At 39.1% G+C, this 22,413-nt stretch overlaps 1 protein-coding gene across 2 annotated transcripts; it reads left to right on the top strand.

Moving 5' to 3' along the window:
* Window positions 1-289: 289 nt before the first annotated feature.
* LOC108712887 (transmembrane 6 superfamily member 1) lies at window positions 290-21,197 on the top strand. 2 transcript variants are annotated; one of them, XM_018255387.2, is made up of 10 exons: window positions 290-689; window positions 6,779-6,882; window positions 7,759-7,856; window positions 11,112-11,215; window positions 12,224-12,306; window positions 15,446-15,567; window positions 17,701-17,805; window positions 20,170-20,262; window positions 20,426-20,545; window positions 20,703-21,197. In XM_018255387.2, the coding sequence occupies exons 1-10, from the start codon at window positions 598-600 to the stop codon at window positions 20,892-20,894; spliced, it is 1,113 nt and encodes a 370-aa protein (XP_018110876.1). In that variant the 5' UTR covers window positions 290-597; the 3' UTR covers window positions 20,895-21,197. The 2 variants fall into 2 exon arrangements, with proteins under 2 accessions (XP_018110876.1, XP_041444210.1); XM_041588276.1 differs by lacking the exons at window positions 290-689; window positions 6,779-6,882; window positions 7,759-7,856; window positions 11,112-11,215 and adding an exon at window positions 11,222-11,980.
* Window positions 21,198-22,413: the final 1,216 nt, after the last annotated feature.

The raw sequence follows: 22,413 nt of genomic DNA, 5'->3' as shown, positions 1-22,413 counted from the left end.
TAAAGGAGCAAAAGGAAGTGCATTTACTAAGAAGGGAATTGGAAAAGTTGAAATAATTAACAGCAAAGAACATAAATAATTTTTTGCCAAGTAATTCATTATGCTATAAATCGAGTTGGCAAAACAAATACCATTGTCAAGGGAGAGCAGGTTACCATGTGAATGAACACCCACTCTACAGAGGAGGGTTTTTTTGTAAGAAAATCTGTTGCTGATTGGCTCCTGATATCCTCAATTATGCAAGGTCACAGCTCAATGGATGTGTTGTATTGGAACGGGGCTGAGCCAGGAACTCACTATAGGAATCTGAAGCAGTTCTGAAAACAGATGTCAGCTGTGTCTCTGCAAGAACAAGGGCAGACTCCTGTGTCTCCAGCAATACCCAGCTCCCATTGTAACCTTGTGTGTGCTCTCCAGCAGGGTCAGGCAGAGACCTCAATTGACAAGAAGCACCTTAACTGCTCCTAACAGGAATACCCTAACAGGAATACCAAACAGCATGCGACACTGAGAACCCCCAACCTGAATCCAATGTGAGTACCTCCCCAAAAAATCTGGAGATGCTTGGGACCTTGTGAAGGAGCCAGAGAGGTGATAATGAGTGCCCCCGCTGCTACTGGAGTTTTTATTCTGTCTCTCACAGCCATCCCTGCCTCTTATGCCTTCAACTTCTATTTTGCCGTCAATAGGTAAGTGGTATAGTACCATGCACTGAAATCTCTGTACTGTATGTATTGTACACTGCAATTAGTTGCACTTTTATTTAACTTTTTTTTTAAAGGGGAACTCTAGCTTCCAAACCAAAATTTGATAAAGCGGCCCACATAACACAGGAACCCCTAATATATCCATCACAGTTACCTGTTTCTTCAAAAAGTATGAATAGATGCAACTTTCTATGCTGAAATTGCTTGAAATTATGTTTACTTTTCAAAAAACTCAAGTTTTTGTGGAGTTCCCCTTTAATCTCGTTTATTTAAATTGCGCCCTCTAGTTAAAAAAGAAGATAACGTAAAAATGATCCTATTATTGATGCAGAACACATCATTATGTCAACCTGTCTCCTTGTCTGAGCCAGGGCACTGAGCGTGTGCAGTTCTCCCTGTGCCTGGACTCCACATGCTCTCAAAGTTTCAGCCTCCAGTGTGAGCAGGAGGAAGTGACACAAGACTAAGGGAAATGGCACATGGGGAGATTTGTTGCCCCCTGGTTGAATCTGAGCTACTGCAGGCAACAAACCTCCTATCTCCTGAATAATAAACAACAAACCTCCTATCTCGCCGGCAAAAATGTAAACTGGCAATGGGAAAACATACACATGACTTTGTTTTATCACTTAGATTTTTGTGGCTATGATTTTCCCTGAGACAACACAATATATCAGGAATAATCAGCTTTTTCTAAGGATGATGTCTGATGGACTAGGAGTATGTCATAGCTCTTATCAGGTGCAACATGGGCGTAGAATTACAGCTGGTGAGCTGGAGTGGTGAGAGCCCCCTGACCCCACTACTGACAGATCATAGACAAGTACTGAGACTCACTCAAGTGCCTGTGTGATTTCTGTTCATTGTTGTTCATAAGCCAAGAACTTCCCAAAACCTTTGGAAAAGCTGCCTACAAAGCAGCATCTATTGGAGAATTCTGCAGGTGCAGGTATGGGACCTGTTATCCAGAATGCTCGTGACCTGGGGTTTTACAAATAATGGATCTTTCCATCATTTGGATCTTCATACCTTAAGTACATTAGAAAATCATGTAAACATTAAATAAACCCCAAACGCTGGTTTTGCTTCCAATAAGGATTAATTATATCTTAGTTTGGATCGACTACAATATACTGTTTTATTATTACAGAGAAAAAGGAAATCATTTTTAAAAATTTGGATTATTTCATTATAATGGAGTGTATGGGAGACGGCCATTCTGTAATTCGGAGCTTTCTGGATAACAGATTTCCGGATAACGGATCCCACACCTGTACTTTATCTGGCCCTTTTTCTTTTTGTGAGTTTTCTTCACTAGAGTAATTTCTGCCTGACCATTCATCAAGGGACCCAAAGTCCTATTTATATTAGAAATGAATGAATGCAATGGTTTCTGGGTGTATCCAACTGTGGGTAAGAGCCAAACTGACTGACTGAATGAAGGAAGGAAGGAAAGCAAATGAGGAGGAAATCATAAAAGGAATGAACAAGGAATGGCAAAGGGAATAAATGGAGTACATAAAAAAGAAAATAAATGAAAACAGGATGTTAATCAGAAGAAAATGAAATGAGGCAAGTTGGATGAGCAAAATAATAAAACGTCCATAGATTATAATGGATAGTAAAATAAGAAAAATGGTTGCGTGGTTTGATGCCCAGTTTGGCGTCTTGTGAATTTCTGGCAAAGCAAAATGGGTCAGATTCGCCCATCACTTGAGACAAGTAAAGCAATCTTGAAAGGTAATGGATAAAATAAAGCAATTACAAAAAAAACAAAAAATATGTGAAGCAATAATGAATGAATTAGGAAAGACAATGTTAAAGGAATTGTTCAGTGTAAAAATAAAAACTGGGTAAATAGAAAGGCTGTGCAAAATAAAAAATGTTTCTAATATAGTTAGTTAGCCAAAAAAGTAATGTATAAAGGCTGGAGTGATTTGATGTATAACTTGTCAGTCAGAAGCCAACTTCCTGCTTTTCAGCTCTCTTGGTTTACACTGACTGGTTACCCTGGTTACCAGGCAGTAACCAATCAGAGACTTGAGGGGGGGCCACATGGGTCATTTCTGTTGCTTTTGAATCTGAGCTGAATGCTGAGGGTCAATTACAAACTCACTGAACAGAAATGTACCATGTGGCCCCCCTTCAAGTCGCTGACTAACTCAGAGTAATAGAGCTGAAAAGCAGGAAGTTGGATTCTGGCTGTTTTATTAGACATCTGTTCACTCCAGCCTTTATACATTACATTTTTGGCTAACTAACTATATTAGAAACATTTTTTATTTTGCACAGCCTATCTATTTACACAGTTTTTATTTTCACACTGAACTATTCCTTTAAATTAATGAAGAAAAGAGAATAAAACGAAATCAATTATATGAAACAATATAGAATGAAGAAACCCGACATTGAAGGTCCAGGACAAGATACAGATTTGTACAGTAAAATAAGCAGTGTGTTAGTACACAGGTTATTAGCGCAAAGCCTACAATTGAGGCCCTTACATTAAACCTTCCCTGAATAATATATAATGCATTGGGCCTTGTACTGGCAAACTGTCCAATCGCATGTTGTGTATACAGTACCAGAGACCTAGCTCTGTTTCCTATATGTCATTTGGTTTGAGGAAGTTAAATGTTCCATTCTGCTTCTTAAAGATCTCACTACAGACTGGTGAGGTTGTGATCCGATGTTGCAGGGCTTAGTTAACCAATATAGCTGGATGCATTACAATTGTATTCATCTGTCATTCAAAATAATCGAAAGCTACTGCAAATGCTGACAGGAGACACAAGATTAGCTCTGAATGGTAGAAGAGTTCATGCATCTTACATACAAATTACACACAACTATTGTTGATTCCCATTTGTCTCTGTGAGGTTGTTTGAAAACTGACTGTACAATTTAAGTCAATGTAATGTGCAGTGAGTGTGATGCAATTTACTTCCAGTTTGTTCTGTTAACAAATACATGTTGTAAAGTTGCCCTGAAACCATCTTAGTTAGGCAATAAAAGTATCGCCCTTACACCATTTTAGTTATACTTCATATCAAAAGTTTCTACTCAAATATAAAAGACTGCTCTTCATAGTATATACCTACCTGTTAACATCAATGTGAGATGCTAGGAATCACTCTGCATGAGTGACGACTACCCAAAAATACACAGAAATTGGAGTTTTTTTTGTGGAATGTTTGCTAACTGCACCTTTTATTAGTATCAATGCAAACAGCCCAAAGCAATAGTGTTTTAAGCCAGATTTTTACTACACTTCTTCTCTTGTCTCGCGATATGCTCCCGGTTGTCTTCTCAGCTCCGCTCCTCTCAGAGCCACCTTCTCGTCACACCATCCACATCCACTACCACCTCTCGTCTCAAACCTTTCTATCTTGCTGCTCCTTACCTCTGGAATTCCATCCCTGACATAGCACTTAAGCTCTTTGTCCTGATATGATTCTATATATATTTATTATTTGATTTGTCTTCCCCATGTACACTCGAATTGAATTTGATACGAATATTCGGGTCGGGACTATTCAATCGAATGTTAGACATTTGAGTTTTTTTCATAAATAACCTCCCATTCGATTTGTGAGTACATTCGAATTCATTTGAGTTAAAAAAATTCACATAAATTTGAAATTTCTACCTTTGATAAATAATATGTATACAAGGCTAAAATGGAAAATATGGGCATCTGTGGGTTCAACAACCGAGACATTTGTATGTTCTGACCTGTCTCCTGTAAAAACAGTTGTCATTTGTATCTTGTTCCTCCCTAGGTTGGTAAAACTGTTGCCGGTTGTTGGACTGCACTGATATTAAACTGAATGCAATTATTGCAGTGCATCTAGTTGGAGTTTCTACAAGTATCCCTTATTCTTGGCATGATCTGCGGACCTTACATCATACAGTTTATAAGCTTTACCTGGCTGGGAGAAGGCCAAATTAAATATATTCTTTCAATAAGATTACTAAGAAGTAGGGATGCACCTACTCTGCCGAACCCCCGAATCATTAACAAAAAATTTGGGGTGAATACTGAACCGAATCAGAATCCTAATTTGCAAATGCAAATTAGGGGTGGGAAGGGGAAAACATTTTTTACTTCCTTGTTTTGTGACAAAAAGTCACTCAATTTTTTTTCCTCCCTGCCCCTAATTTGCATATACAAATCAGGATTCGGTTCAGCCGGGCAGAAGGATTCAGTCTAATCCGAATCCTGTAGAAAAAGGCTGAATACTGGCGGAATCCTGAACCGAATCCTGGAAACGGTGCATCCCTACTAAGAAGATTGATAATAGGTACCAGTCCCTCAAGTTCAACTGCTTGCCAGTGCCCTCTTGTTGATCCAGGGGAGAGCAAGCAAAGAACACTATCCACATGGCTTGAAAAAAACAAATTCCTTGAATAGTCCAGATGATCTTGTGTGGAAGTGAACAACACACTCCTGTCCCTAAATGTGTGAATGCAAAGCTATGTCAGTGCTAGTTAATGCAATTTACCAGTGGCCTCAGTATAACACCAGTTATGGCCTTTCTCTAATTTAGTGTTAGAGGGGAGCACTGTAGTAGCACACATAGGGGCATATTTACTAAGGTTGGAATGGTAAATTCAAATTTGAAAAATGTAAAACTCAAAAAAATTTGAATTTAAAACCACCAACTCGAATTTGAATTAGAATGTGAGATTAATCACACCTCGACCCCGAAAACTGTTCTAATTTGACTATTTTTCACCTAAAACCTGCTGAGTTCATGTAGAAGTCAATGGCAGAGGTCCCTTGAAAATGCTAATATTAGCGATGAGCCAAATTTTTGGCAAGTTTCACTCGAAAATTATGCCCCATAGACTCTAATGGAGTAAAAAATGGAGAAAAAAATTCCCCAGGGATAAAAATGCTAGAGAATGATGGGGAGCAAGAGTGTGTCCGTTAGGGCTTACTTAACAAGCTCTTGTTCCCAGTTGAATGTTGCACTTTGCACAGAGCCACAGATTAAAAATCCAGCACTTTTTTTTGCACTTTGCACAGTATGTTTTGCACTGTAATCTCCCTGCATGTTCCATATCTTGACGCAGATGACATTATGGGTAGGGCCAGTTAGCATTATCTTGCCACTGCTAACTAGTTACTATTTCATAAAGCAATACACACTCCTTTGCCAGTATAAAACCCAATAAAAAAGGAATGATCTAACTTCAGATATATAAAATTGACTAAAAGGAGGGGATCTGACTTCCGTCAGTATTTAATTTTGTAAAGGAGAAAAGAAGAAAAGTGTCCCCGTCTTAATCAGAAAAATTACAAAAGAATATATATTATCACTGTGTGATTTGTTTTCCGTTAAACCATTAGGTCACGTGATCCAATATATATAAATTCCTTCTTTTTGTTTGAATAATTGATCCCACAAAGTGCTAGTGCTTAACCTCAATAAGTTAACATTAAATAGGGTAAAACTAAAACACAATTAATTTTCCTTTTTATTATTGTGTATATTTGGTAATTTCTAACTCATGAATAATTCATTTAACATTAATTAATAAATTACTAACAACCCGCTAAAACACCAATAAGGATGGTAAAGTGCCACCAAATGTGATCAATTCACATATAAATTACTTAAAGTGCAATTATGAACATCTCTGATTCCGAGAAAAAGTAGGAAAAGGAAATTGGTAGAAGGGTGGAGAAGTCCCGTATTGTCTAGCTGATTGTTTTACTAACTGCGGGACCCCACACTTATAGTGAAAACAGTAAAACAAGAATACAGATGAGGAATCTCCTATAATCTGAGCAGAGAGAAGCGCCCAGATCACTATAAAAAAACGTTTTTTGTAAAAAGAACCCCCCAAGGTTTTATCTAAAATTGGTATAAACCAGTGAGAATGGCAAGCCTGAGACCACAGTTCCAGAAGCACTGACTTCTCCTCCTTTGTGGGGTCCCGCAGTATAGTTTGTGCTATAGTTACAGTTCTAACTGGGTCAGGATGATGTTGCAAGAATCGTTTGTAGGTCTGGTTCCAATACAGATAACAGTATAACTAACCTATTAATGTTATATTTTCAGCTCCTGGCCGGTTGCTGCAGGTGGTGCTGGGATTCTGTTGTTGATCGCTGTGTTAGCACGGCTACTGGTCATTCAAAAGCCACCAAAAGACCCCTTGTTTTATGGTAGGTCTATACATTTAAAAAGTTATTATACACAGCCATTATTTTCTATTTTTAAATTATATATATATTTTCCAAACCTGATCAGCCATTTTGGATTATCTAGTTGCCCAATCTTTTCCCAGCAATTCATCCTTACAGTGTCACGTTTTAACCATTTTACCATTAGTAGCAGTGAGTATATTGGCTTTTCTCCAAAGTGTAAAGCAATAGTAGGGGATTCAGAGCATTGTATCTACCTATATTGATCTCTCCTGGATGGGTTTGCTTGTTGCAGAAAGGTCATTATTCACCTTATAGTGCAGTGGCAGGAGTCCCAGTGGAGAAGAAGATATCTGGGTCTGAAATACAGAGAAATGGGTAAAACTGACTGCCCAGAGGGTATTTACTGAAAGGGCAGGTGTATCCAGATGATTTTTTTCTTTTAAAAGTAAAACGGTCATTTTCAATGAAAAGCATTCAGCAAGGGCATCAGGAATACTATTAGGAGTGGTGTAAAGGAAAACTGCACACTGGGCTCACTCCAGAGACCATAAATAGCGCTTAGTGATATCATGTCACATGACTCAATGAAATGTATATAACAGTATTAAAAAAAATAATGTACACACTAGTTATAGTAATAAGTCATTCTTAACCTGTCTAAAAGCATGTTCCCTGCAACCTTGTGCATGTATACGGTCATTCAAAATTGAAGCAGCAGCACTGTGCTCAATAAAAAATCGGTTTATTTAGTGCATAAAAAAACAGACCACCGCTAGACCAGCGCCTTATGCATTTTGGGCGTTACCCAAGCCATAAAAAATATTCTTATTGTATATTTACAATAGGCGGTATATTATCATGTGTTCAGTTATTATGTTTTCTCCCCTCTTATAGTTTATGCAGTGTTTGCATTCACAAGTGTAATTGGACTTATCATAGGCCTTGAACAGGATGGGATCATTAATGGATTCATGACTCATTATCTAAAAGAGGTAAGAATACTTATCTGTGCCTTATATTTGTCTTAAAATGAGTTTCCCTTTTCTCTCAGCTAAGAGAGATCATGCTCCTCCTTACTATGCAATTCTCATGATTTTCAGGGCTTTTTATTACTCTGCACGCCAACACATTTCTCTATACATTCCTGGTGGACTTCTCCTTTTAAAGCCTACACCTGGTCTCCCCACCCACTACTACTGCTGTATCCCACTATATTCCCTCCTTTGTTACAGCTCCTTCCATTCCTCAATTGCATAAAGAGCCTCCCACAATAAGACTAAATCCCAAAGCTCATAGGAGCACTGGCATAGCTGATTCAATCATGACATTTATAAAGCAATGCCATGGCCACTTATTTCCCTCCTATTTGTGTTTATAACTGATCACCTCCATTTGAGTTACAAGAGCAGTAAAGCTTATAGACAAGTTGCTTGTAGATGAAGTTTCATCGTTTCCTATTGCTTCATAGGACAGCCATTGGTGTAGCTTTAACAGCTGTATGAGCTTTGTCATTTCTAGGCCCTTGAAGGCAAAATATAATATATTTTAATCCTAAATGGATGGGTGCTATATGCCCTTGGTTTACTAGCACCACGTGATGCTTCTGATGGTAGTACTGCTCCTTAGTAATACGGCAATAGGTTCTGTGAATTGATAGGAAATATGTCAGCAAGTTGGAAAACAACTGCCTTTGGGCGGCTAGCCAGCAAAAGTAAATTCAGAGATTGTGTGCCCTTATATTAAAACAACATACTGCTTACAAACTGTTTGTGCCAATGTCACCTCATTCCTTCTGAAGGAAAATATTTTAATCCAACTTCCTTCCAGCTTTAATTGTTGAGCCTTTCATTGGCAGGAAAATAAATCTGGCAATCTCTCAATAGATTAATATTCTTGCATCTAAATACTGAATGGAAAATAGTTTTGTACTTTGGGCTGTTTGACACAGATTATGTACAGATTAATGTCCCTGGCTAGAAATCTGATTTATATAATAACACCATCTACATGAAAGAACTGGGTGGCAGTTTCTTCACAACCTCCACAGTGCAAACAATGATTCACACTGGATAATTAGTTGGGCTTCATTGTTACGTATACTCAGGGAAATTCTTCTGCAGATGTCAGATACAGACTGGATCTGCAGTGATATACAGACCTCATTACAGCTAGAGCAGTAGATTCGCTGCTTGTATTATACTAGAACAATATACAGCACTTTTTCAGAGATCCAATTGTAGAGATCCTTCCTGAAAGTAGGATTCAGTGTAGCTAGATTGTTGCTGGATGGTGATCTGTCTGTGCACATTAGGGGGCCGATTCACTATGGGTCGAATATCGAGGGTTAATTAACCCTCGATATTCGACTAGGAATTAAAATCCTTCGACTTCGAATATCGAAGTCGAAGGATTTAGCGCAGATCGAAGGATAATTCCTTCGATCGAACGATAAAATCCTTCGAATCGAACGATTCGAAGGATTTTAATCCAACGATCGAAGGAATATCCTTCGATCAAAAAAAGTTAGCCAAGCCTATGGGGACCTTCCCCATAGGCTAACATTGACTTCGGTAGCTTTTAGATTGGGGGTCGAAGTTTTTTTTAAAGAGACAGTACTTCGACTATCGAATGGTCGAATAGTCGAACGATTTTTACTTCGAATCCTTCGATTCGAAGTCGTAGTCGAAGGTCGAAGTAGCCCATTCGATGGTCGAAGTAGCCCAAAAAAAACTTCAAAATTCAAAGTTTTTTACCTTCGAATCCTTCATTTGAAGTTAGTGAATCGGCCCCTAGGAGTGTTACCTCCAAATATGCCAGCAGTAGCCCCCATACTGTGTTCTGCTGGTTCACACACATGCTCTGGGCTGCTGTCAGTTACCAGTTACTAAGGGGGGCATGTTGCAAAGAGAAAAACAATTTGCACAAATAAGAATAAAAATTTCTTAATTAATTTGACTATTTTTGCATTGTGAGTTTTAACTGCGTAGCCGCTACGCAGTTAAAACTCACAATGCAAAAATAGTCTAATTTAATTAAATTTTCTTGCTTGGTGCTTGAGGTGGCGTAATCGTTTGGAGAAAACTTTTTCAGTAAGAAGTGTTATTACACACACGGTGCACTACACACAATCTCTCTACCACTGCAAAAACGTTTATTACATCCCCCCCCTTATGTGTTAGTGTATAATACATTTATATGCATATTTATTTGCTTGCACTACTGTCTTTGAAGGACACAGGACTAAGGCCAGTTTTAAAGAAGATACTTTGATGCCTCAAACCCCCAGCGATTACCCATGTCTTAGTTCATCCCCTGTATCCCACTGTATGTCCCCAACCTAGTATGTGGGGTTGTTGGTGAGCCCCATTCAGCCTGCGTTTTTTTTCTTTTGAAGTGGAAGATGTAATCATTTGCGCGGAACTACAAGCATTGCTCTGAATAGGTCTAATCTCCACAGAATCTGGCAATATATTTTTTTTCTAAGCAAAATAGCAAGCAAATCAGAGTATTGTGAGGAGGGCCATCCTCTTCCATGGATTTCTTCTTGCCGCGTCACTGCACTGTGTCATGGCGTGTCTGGTTTTGGCACCAAGTTTAAATATAAAAAAAGCCCAGGATCCTTGCCTGAAAAAAAGGTTCTACTCGTGTGTATTCCTGGGTGTGATTTCCTTGCTATTTGGACTGTTTCCTGATCTTCTCCTTGGCTTTGACTCCTGTTTATTAAACTCTTCTGCCTGCCCTGATCTGTTGCCTGGATACGACCATGAGCCTTCCTGATCCCTTGGATACCGAAATTCAGATTGTGCTATAAACTATCTTCCTCCTTGGTCCTTACACTCATTGGGGTATATTTATCAAAGAGGGAAGTTAATAATGAAGTTCCGAGTGAAATTGCGCCATTTCCCATTAATTTCTATGGGGTTTTTAAAGACGTATTTATCAAAGGGGGAAACCATTGATAAATTGATAAATACGCCTTTCAAAATCCCATAGAAATGAATGGAGAGCTGTGGAATTTCACTCTAGTGGCGGAACTTCACTCTTTGATAAATTTACCCCATTATCTGAGGCGTAGGTCCCTGACACTTATAAACAAGATAGGCATGTACACAAAATACTCCTTTACTTTTTTGAATAAATAGACCACCATCCTCTCCCCTCTCTCTTTCAACCTGATTACTTTCTGGCTTCACAGTCTTAACTAGTTCCAGTTCTTTCCCTAATGCTGAGATATGCTGTTTCCTCAGAGCGAGCCTTACCTGAACACCGCTTATGGGCACATGATCTGCTACTGGGATGGCACTGCCCATTACTTGATGTACCTCCTCATGGTGGTAGCTATTGCATGGGAGTAAGTACGTCTTCTAATTTCACACAGTTACAACCAATGAATTGGCTGTGTTCTGAAAATTGGGCTTTGTTCCTTTATTTGCATAGCAACAGAGGCTGGAAGGATTTCAACCACATCAAATCAACACCCAAACCGTGAGATATAAAGAGGCCCCCATGGGCTCAAATAATTTACACACACATGGGAATGATGGTTGCAGGTTGTGGAGTATTGGTTGTTGTTTGACAAAGTGGTTGCAAGTTATAACTTGGGAGGCCACACAGGGATTTTTTTTTTCACATATTCTCCTTTTTGAGTGTGATGAGTGAGAACATTTACTAATGGAAGACACAAGGTATGCATGTTATAAGGCTATAAAGACTGTGTTTAGCACCTGCATAATTAGTTAAGTACAGCGCTCTGGAGTTCCATACCATCAATTTCGCAATGTAATATTCTATGTTAGACTCTTATTACATTGCAAATGAAAGCTGTTTCTTGGTTGCGAAAATCTATATTAAATTCATGCAAAGAAAAAAAGAGGCATACTCATTGCATTTTTGCAAATATTCTCCTGTTAATGACTTTTATTACATTCACCCATTTGTGCTTTATTTAGTGAATGCAGAGAGTTGTGACAGGAGCAGCTACACAGTGGGTGAAAAACACAACACTTTGCTCACTAATAGGAAGGGACAATCTTGTTCTTCTACCCAGTGAAATAATAATAATTTCCTTTTTTTATCAGCTGGCATACAGTGACTGTCAGGATGACAGAAGGGGAAGGTTAGTGTATAATGGGGTAATCCTATATGCCTTTTCCTTCAGCTACTATGTATCTGTATTGCTGGATAGTACAGGCACAGACTTATCTTGTGCTCATTATCCTGAGCATCATCCATATTTCAACCAGGATATTATTGTACCCAATAAGCATAAAAAATCAGGTTTTGTTTTTGGCAGGACAATATAAGGCAGCAAGGTTTTAATACACTCCTTTTATATGTTTCTGTTTGTTTTTTGTTACAGTGAAAACTACAGGACAATTGGACTTTATTGGGTTGGTTCGATTCTGATGAGCACAATAGTATTTATTCCTGGAAATATTGTAGGTGAGTAAGAATATAATTAAAGGGAAAAGTGCAATAAAATTAAAGACATGAAAGAATGTGAAGAATTAGGAATAGCAATAAAGGACATGCAGTCGCTGGCTGATGTAAGAGAGACAGGTGTAGTCACAAAGTATGGCTACTAGTCCTCAGATTAGCTCCCAGGACCTCAGTAGACTGGCTGACTATTTAAAGACTGTTCCACTGCCAAATGTGACTGGTGTGAGCCCACAGTGGTGCAGTGACACAGTAACATAAATGTTGCCATCATAATAAAACTGCACTAATGCTGAGGCAATATCATATGTGCACAAAGCATTTTATACATATAGTGTTTATTTCTGGATACACTTACCAGCAGCAGTGCTACAGCAATACGATTGGGTCAGTCCCCACTGTGGCCTTCTCTCTATGGGGGAATTTTACAAAAGGGCGAAGTGGCTAGTGCTGGCGAAAATTCGACAGGATGACGTCATTTCGGCACTTTGCCAATTTACTAATGGTAGCTGGCATAAATTTGCTGGTGTAATTTGCCAAGGAGATAGACTCTGGCACAACTTCACACTCTAACGCCAGGCAAATTTTCGGTCTGGCGAAGGAGCGTTACTATGCAAATTCACTACGGTTTTGATTTTACTGACCGTTACCTCTATAGCCAGACTTGCCTTCTCAGACCAGGCGAAGTGCAATAGAGTAGAAAGGAGTTTTTTCCTCTTTAAAGGTTGATAGACTGAAAAAGATCGTAATTTTTTTTGGGGTACCCCCCCCAATTTGCTAACATATGGCACATAAACTATACTGTGGGCACATGTGTAGGGCATTATAACAACTTGTTATAATTTTGTTAAAGGGATACTGTCATGGGAAAAAAATATTTTCAAAATGAATCAGTTAATAGTGCTGCTCCAGCAAAATTCTGCACTGAAATCCATTTCTCAAAAGAGCAAACAGATTTTTTATATTCAATTTTAAAATCTGACATGGGGCTAGACATACCGTATATACTCGCGTATAAGCCGAGTTTTTCAGCACCCAAAATGTGCTGAAAAACTCAAACTCGGCTTATACGCGGGTCATACCTCCTTCCGCGGCCCCAGCAGGACTGTCTGTGACTGACTGTGTCGCCGCCCGGAGCAGGTCCAGGAGCTCCGGGCGGCGCGTCCTTCCCTGCCGGCGTTCGCTCCCAAAATGGCGGCGCCCATGGCCGCCACGTGGGTAGCGGCCGGCGCCGCTACCCACGTGGCGGCCATGGGCGCCGCCATTTTGGGAGCGAACGCCGGCAGGGAAGGACGCGCCGCCCGGAGCTCCTGGACCTGCTCCGGGCGGCGACACAGTCAGTCACAGACAGGCAGGGAAGGACGCGCCCATCACTAATAGCAAACTGTGTGAGACTTTCCAGTGACAGAGGGATCATTAATTACGGTAATTAGTGAAAAGTAGATGCCCACAGTTTTGAAATTGCATCAGTTGTCGCTGTTTTGCTAATCATGACATTTTTGCCAATTTTGTGTCACTCAAGCTAGATCTGCTTTTAGCATGATTTGCTGGCAAACTGGCCTGATTTGCACATCCGAAATCAATATAATCACAGGCTATTCACACATTCCTAGCAATACCCAAAAGTGATTTCCAGTTTCATTATTTCATTTAATTGCTGATCATCATTATAGCTAAGTAAGTGGCTGTAAGATATAAAGCACCCACTTTGCAGTTTAATGACAAAGTCATTGATAATGATATTTGAACTGAAATTAATAATGGTTTAGTTCTAATAGCTTTTCCATTATTACTATTTGAAAGAGCAAACAAAAAAGTAATAACAATGACAATCTCACCAGGCTTAAATGACCTAGGCTTATACACGAGTCAATACATTTTTCCAGTTTTCTTAGGTAAATTAGGTACCTCGGCTTATACACGGGTCGGCTTATACATGAGTATATACGGTAGTCAATTTCCCAGCTGCCCCAAGTCATGTGACTTGTGCTCTGATAAACTTCAATCACTCTTTACTGCTGTACTGCAAGTTGGAGTGATATCACCCCTCCCTTTCCCCCCCAGCAGCCAAACAAAAGAACAATGGGAAGGTAACCAGATAACAGCTCCCTAACACAAGATAACAGCTGCCTGGTAGATCTAAGAACAACACTCAATAGTAAAAACTAGTGATGGGCGGATTTATTCAGAGTCAGCACCTGATCTAAGGTTTTTTTTTGGGCCCCTGGTGTCCGACAGTGGTGCAGACAAGGGGTCGGCAGAAGACAATTCTAAATTAAATTCCAGTGCCCCCCTATCATTGTGCCCTAGGCAGCTGCCTCTTCTGCCTACCCCTTGTTCCGGCCCTGTAATATGTGTCAAAAAATTATTGAACTCTGCAAAATGCATGATGGATAGTAGCTGTCTGGAAGCACTTCTTTTCTTTTAACCCACCTACTGTTCTATTTTTAACCGTTCCTATATAATCCTGACAGTGCAGGACTTCCCAAAGGACAAGGAGGTTAAGGGTAATGAGAGTGTAGAACAAATGACCTTCATATGGTACAAAATAGGACAGGCTGTAAATTTTACATCCGACAAACTCTTGTTTCTCTCATTTTACCTAATAAATCCTGGCTGAAATGTTGTTCTGATTTTTTTTTATCTCAAAGCAGTGACTATTTTTATGTTGCGCTATTAACACCTGCAATGTGCTGTTTGTATCATTATTCACGTCCTGCTTTGTTGAATTTCTGAGTTTCCACAGGAGAAAGACCATTGCAGTGCCCAGGACATTACATTTACCCTCCACCAGTGAATCTTTAAAATACGTTTTCTGCACACACACACATCTCGCCATAGAAGCCACACCCCTTTGTGGTCCACAGACTGTCCTATCTCATCCGTAACAGTAACAGTGTACTTGTATCCCCTGATAGTGGCCCTGATCCCTGGCAAGACACTCCAACCTTGTTGGAGGTCATGTGACATTTTCCCTTATGTATGAATTTATATTATTCTAAATATAAAAGCTTTTGCCCCTGATGAAGCTGAGAGATCAGCGAAATGCGTTGGATATAAAAGCTTTGCTTCATTTTAGTGTATCTATTGCTTCTGTTTCTGTTGTATAGTATATGTGAAGTGATCCTTCTGTTCTTCACTACAGGAAAGTATGGGACACGGACATGTTCTGCTCTTCTCCTCAACTTACCGTATCTTTGTCTTCCACTCTGGGCGGGATTTAAAATCTACCAGCAGCCGTCAGATACCCCCATCCTCTCCTCCAAGGTTAATTGATATAATGCTATGACTCCATTACTGAAACATTTATAGGGCAGATTGGAACAGATTGTACAAATTGCAAGTCCAGCCAGGTCCAGGGGAAATACACTAGTAGATCTGCAGAAGAAGGGAAAGCGCATTCTAAAGGGCCATATCACAATACCACATGCAGGAACAAAGGATTTTGGGTCATTGATGAGATGAAAGTCAGGTTTTCTAATGTAAAAGTTACTATTCTGAATGAAATTTCAAATGGTCTCAATTTTATTCCTGTTTAGCACATAGAATATTGTAGCATTCCTAGCATATTAATGCTAAACTAGATTTACATTACTGAATCGTTAATTATCATGACTATTTCTAGTGCTTATCTTTCCATTAAAGACCTCTAGTATTCACTTTCCAGTCTGCTGTTCAAACCCACTTCCCCTAGAGTGAGAAGTTAAGCCCCCCATGTATAATAAAAGACAATAGTTTTCCCTTGGCGTCTAGCTATGTATTCCCCTGGAGTATACAAATATGTAGGGTTGGGTTCTTACAAGAAACTTGAATCTCTGATGGGATGGCATCTGCCAATAAGGAATCTGATATGAGTAGTGGTAAATGTACCTAAATTAAGGATGTTCAGTCTTCAGCCCTCCAGCCACTGTTGAGCTGCAACTCCCTGAATTACCATTTGGTTATAGGGGAGATGCTGGAAGCACTACAGGTAGGTCTTCCCTGAAAATAACTAACCACTGTTGCAAGGGCACACAATATGAACTTGATATCGTTTATTATTAAAGCCCCCTGAACCACTTTTATATAGAAGTCTTAAGTCCAGGTTTTAGGGTAAAAAACAGGACTGGATTTACAACCCATTTGAGCAAAACAATTCTGATCATGAATTTAATGGAAACATGATGTTTGGTATTTGAATGTTTGATGTTACCCCAGTTTCTGCTGTGCCTGAAATGTTGCCAAACTCTTTTATCTAAGGATTAAGTTCTGATCTAAATCAGAACAATTTCTAGTGGGACTGACTAAGCACTGTTCCTTATTAAGAGTATTTTCCTTTATTCTCTGCTTTCTTGCAAGTGGATTTGCACAATGCCCGGTTTCCATGGGGTAGGACTGTAACTGCCACTGCTAACTACATTATATATATATGTATAGGTATGGAACCTGTTATCCAGAATGCTCGGGGCCTGGGGTTTTCTGGATAACGGATCTTTTTGTAATTTGGATCTTCATGATACTAGAATATCATGTTAACATTCATTCAACTTAATAGGTTGGTTTTTGCTTCCAATAAGGATTACTTAGTTGGGATCAAGTACAAGCTACTGTTTTATTATTACAGAGAAAACATTTTTAAAAAATCAGAATTATGAGATTATAACGGAGTCTATGGGAGACAACCTTTCCATAATTCAGAACTTTCTGGATAACGGGTTTCCAGATATCAGATACCATACCTGTACTTTATATTGTAAGTTTAGTTGCACTTACCTAGGATACAGCAGTATGTACAGTATATCTGTTATGGTGCAATCTAAACAGACCATTATATTAAACATTTTTCTGGTTTATGTCATTGTCCCTTTAAGTCAGCCTCTTTTTCAATCACTTGCTTGACACTGTTTTAAATGGGCCTTTTAAATGAAAAATTTAAATTAAATTTCCAGTTGTGGAAAGGCTGTGAAATGAGCAGAGGCCGCTCTTCCTTTAAAGCCAAAGTTCCCCACGTTTCACTTGCGTTGTTGACTGATACAGCTAAGCTGGCATTCTGTTTGCAACCAATTTAAATCCATTAGGAAGATACAGCCCAGCCTTTTCATTTGGTCATGTGCTTTTGTGAGTTATTAATGTCCAGTGGAGATTGCAAGGATCCTGGGGGTCAATATTGCAAACTGTCGGACTGCTGCGGACGTATTCCCTGTGCTACCATGTAGTAGAACCTGCTTCCATGCATATCAGCCATCAGCAGTATTTTTAAGGCAAAGTAACCCATCTGAACATTTTTTTTTTATAGTTCTTAGAAACTGGAATTTAAATATGAAAACCCAAAAGCAGCCCTCCTGTATGAAATATACATACATTTTTTAGGATTCCTTTGCATGACTTCATGTGTGTGTCTGTGGTTTCATTTTCTTTTAGGCAATACAGAACATTCAGCACAGAAGTATATTCCAAAGACCTTCTGACTTGCTCTTAACCCTGTACCTTATTGTGGCAACGCTCTTTTGCATATTTCGAGGGATGGTGAGTCTATAAAACTCATGTTGGAGATGTCCATACCTATCATTTGATCATTTTCTAGGTCTAATATTGTTTGGTATAATAATACAGCTTGACTCCTTGTAACCAGCCAGACAAATATAAGAGGTCTTCTGCACTCAACCCAGTATTGATATATTTACTCCTTGTAACCAGCCTTATGAAATGAATCATATAGTATTGTGTGACACATTAACCCATACACAACTAGCTGCATGACAAACTTTATTATGTTGTTCATATAACCCACAATCAACAAAATTCCTTTATATTGTAATGTGAAGCTTCGTGGTCTGTAACAGTCTAAAGCTGGGATTCTGGCAGTTTGGGAGCAGGCTGTAGGCTCCCTCTTTCCTCCTGATCTGAAAAAGGAGGGAAGGGAGCAGAGGAAAGGTGCAAATTTTAAATCTAAAACTTCATGGCTGAGCTGCATGTCCTGGTGCTCATGAGTGATGCATATTTAAAGGGGAACTATTGTGTAAATGAAAATGTAAAATAAGTTTCATCATATTGAAATAAGAAGCTTTCTAAATACAATAAATTAAATATTCTGCATAGTTTCTGAAATAATCACGTTTATATTCACTATAGCTCTCTCAGCATCTGTTTTTCTTCTTTCTGTCTTCATGCAGCAGTTGGATGTCAAGATATTCATTGACAGTTAGATCCAATATATCTTATAGGGGGGCTTTCCTTCCTAGCAGATGTATTAGAGCTCACTCAAATAACTGATTCCAGTACAATCTAACAAAATTACTGCCTTTTGCACAGAGTTTGCATGTAGAGAGACATGATATCTGGTGATTTTAATAGTGAGCTCTAATACATCTTCTTGGCAAAAGATAATATTGGATCTAAATGTCAATGAATATTTGACACACAACTGCTGCATGAAGACAGAATGAAGAGAAACAGATTATGAGAGAGGAATATTGAAGCTAAACTTGATTATTCTGGAATGATATAGGCAGTTCCCCTTTAATCTGAGGATCACTGCAAAGTGCAGCAGGAAGGGGGGTGCAAGTGCTAAAGGGCATGCTCTTGTACCTTCCCCATGGTCTTGAATGACCCCTAATGTCTATGACCAGTTGTAAAGTGCCTACAGGATTTAAGGCTATAGCACATATTGGCTTCTGACTTCCATGGAGCTCAGAGTGAAAATAACAGTTGAATGTATATCACTGCTGAAAATCATGGGAACAAGGACAAACACAGATAGGAACAGTATTCTTAAGTGGTGTCAGTCTGTCTCCACCAGTCTCCTGTCCCCATCACATTCCCAATGATTTGTAGAGGGAAGTAAGATTACATGTATGCAGTTACAGCCTTTAGGCTAGTGGCACACAGGGATATGATTGGCTTCTCTTCCTCTGTATTGTCTACATTGGTCCCATTGGGACCTTTTCTCAAGGCCTTGAGCATTGTCCCAATGGGGACTGAAACGTAATTTGTACATACAGTTACTCTGACAATAAACTAAATGGTGTTATAATTCCCATCATGCTGGTTTATTTTTTACACATATATATATATATATATATATATATATATATATATATATATATATATATATATATATATATATACACATGCATGTCTTCATCAGGGATTGGAAGTTTGCTGCTGTTCAGCTGCTGAAAAACATCAACATTCTCCATCATAGTGCTGGTTAAAGGACATGTTAAGCCTACATTTTTCTACCATGTATATAAGTTGGGTATATCTTCCTCACCCAAATGACATTATTTGTATTGCATGCATCCCCTTTGTTTACCAGTGCTATTACATTTCCCTACAACAAATAGCAGCTTTTATATCTGCAAAAGGCACATATGTGATGTAAAGTTCACGCAATTGAAGAAACACAGGCACAATTTACTATGATGACAAGTCCTGCTTGGATTGAACACTGTAATGGTTACTCTGAGCTCAGGAAAGGAGTTAGGCTGCTAGACTGGAGGGTGTATTTATTAATATGAGTTGAGAAGAACTGAGCATGCTCAGTAGCCAACAGCCAAAGCAAATTCCAGAGGGAGGGGGCTGAGTGGGTTAGAGGAGTAGAAGGTATCCTAAGTGATAAGGGGGATGCTCCAGCCCTCCTGTTAACCTTTGAACAACCAGAGTGGCAGATATTTAGAGATTTCAAAGAGGCTCTTTAGTGATTACATTTGTGTGTGGGGGGTTTACATTACCTTTAAGAGACACCGTTTGGCCAAACCGAACTAACTCCATTTATGTTTTTTTCTTCAGATTGCTTTAGATTGCCCTGCTGTGTGGGGGGTTTACATTACCTTTAAGAGACACCGTTTGGCCAAACCGAACTAACTCCATTTATGTTTTTTTCTTCAGATTGCTTTAGATTGCCCTGCTGATCTCTGTAGATTCTATGTTCAGGTTCAGGAGCCATATATCAAAGATCCTTCTGCCTATCCCAAGCTCCAGGTAAACACTGTGCATGATAAAGACGTGTTTATATTGAATAATTCGATAATAAATGCAAATATCTCATTGGTTGCTGCTCTGACTCCATTTAGTACATACTTTAGTATATTATACCTATAAAGCTACTGAATGTGCTTAATCCTAGTCTGTGTGTGTATTGCAGATGCTCGTGCTCATGTTTTACTATGTGCCATACAATCTTATCCTGCTTTATGGGCTGCTTGTCCCTGGATGTACTTGGATGCCAGACCTATCCTTGATAAGTGCTGGTGGAATAGCACAGGTAATGTTAGCTCACATATGTGCCTTATCCAATGTTTCTTTCATAATGCAATTCAATACTATGGGGAATCGTTATAATAATGAATTTTGTAGCAATGGAGTAGTATAGATTCAACAAATAAGTCTCCACATTGGTGGCTCTTTTTGTATTTGTACAGGCCCAGTTCTCCCACATTGGGGCTTCTCTTCATGCCAGGACTCCATATATCTATAGAGTTCCAAATGAGGCCAAGATCTTCTTCTTCACAGCAAATATACTTTATGGCCTTGGTTCACAGCTGCTGGCCCACAGGTGTGTAAATAAACCGGAATTCTTTCTGAAGGCAAAGTCGGGGGCCAAAGATGAATAAATACCTCATGCACTGTATTGAATAGCTTGCTAAAGCATAAAGGACATGGCACAAGAATACAGTGTACAATGATCTGTATATAAGTGTAGAGCTCACTATAATCTGTGATTGCTATGGATTTTATAGATAAGAAAATGCAGAGTGTGTGTGTCTTTATGTGGATGAAGTCGTTTCAGTTTTTTACTACATTTTCCTGTACAGATTTGTAGATCTCTCTAAGGGGCAGATTCACTAAGCGCCAAATTTGCGCTAGCGTCCGCTTCACAACATCGCAACACTTCACCAGGTGTATATTCACCAGGACAAAGCTAATTTGCTAAAATCCAAAGTTGCTTCCAGTGCGCCGAACGCTGGCGAAGTAGCGATAGCGTTACTGCGGCAAGCGAGGTTTCGCTAGCGTTGGCTAATTTGCATACTGTGGGAAGTTAAAGTTGAATGGACGGATATGTTGCAGTCAATTACACTACACAAGTCAGGGAAACCTTAATAAAATAAAATAAAGTTGTTATATTGCCCTACACATGAGCCCAATGTATAGTTTATGTGCCATATGTTAGGAAATGTAGGGGGGAAGCCGGGTACACCAGAAAAAATTTACGATCTTTTGCAACCTGTCACCCTGAAAAATAAAAAGTCGCCAGAGTTTTTGGGACTTAGAAAAATTGACAACTATTTTTTCAGGAACTCCTATCTACTCTATTGCACTTCGCCTGGTCTGAGGTGGCGAAGGCAAGTCTGGCGCAAGAGGTAACTTTCAGTAAAATCCGCATCTTAGTGAATTTGTGTAGTTACGTCCATTCACCAGACGCAACTTCGCCAGGTGTAAGAGAGCGAATTACCACTAGATTCTAACTTCTTCGCTAGCGAAGTTACGCCTGCGCCCTTAACGAAGTAACGAAATTATGTCACGCTGGCGAATTTTCGCTAACGTTAGTCACTTCGCCCTTTAGTAAATCTGCCCCTAAGTCTGAGTTCATGAAGAATAGATCATTGGCTGAACTGAATTATAAGAGTAATAAGGATACACTGTACTTACTATATATAAGTATCATACCACTATTTCATTTTCTGGGTAAAGACGTGCAAATAAGGGGTGTTGATGCATCAAAAAAATTGTGATCATTTCAGTTCCTTTGTTAGTACTTCTGTTTGTAATAATGTAATGTCACATGATATGAATTCCTAGGAATATTTTTGTATGCACATTTCCATGACTTGTTAAATAAAAAAAAAATAAACCCTGTCTTTTTATCTTTCTTTCCACCATCTTTCAAATATGAACTTTCTTTAAAGGGGTGGCTGACCTTCAAGTTACATGCTGGTATACTATAGAATGACTAATTCTAAGCAAACTCTCAATCGGGCTTTTTCTTTTATAGTTTTTATATTCATTCGCCTTCAACTTCTGACTAGTAATGAGTGCAAAACACATTGAAGTCAACGGGCGTTTTATGCACGGCAAGTTTTTATGCGCACCACAAGTTTTCTCTCTCCAAATGTAATTGGCGTTTTTTCTTAT

Source organism: Xenopus laevis, chromosome 3S (genome assembly GCF_017654675.1).
Source record: "Xenopus laevis strain J_2021 chromosome 3S, Xenopus_laevis_v10.1, whole genome shotgun sequence".
Classification (NCBI taxonomy): Eukaryota; Metazoa; Chordata; class Amphibia; order Anura; family Pipidae; genus Xenopus; species Xenopus laevis.
This window is presented reverse-complemented; position numbering and strand designations above follow the sequence as displayed.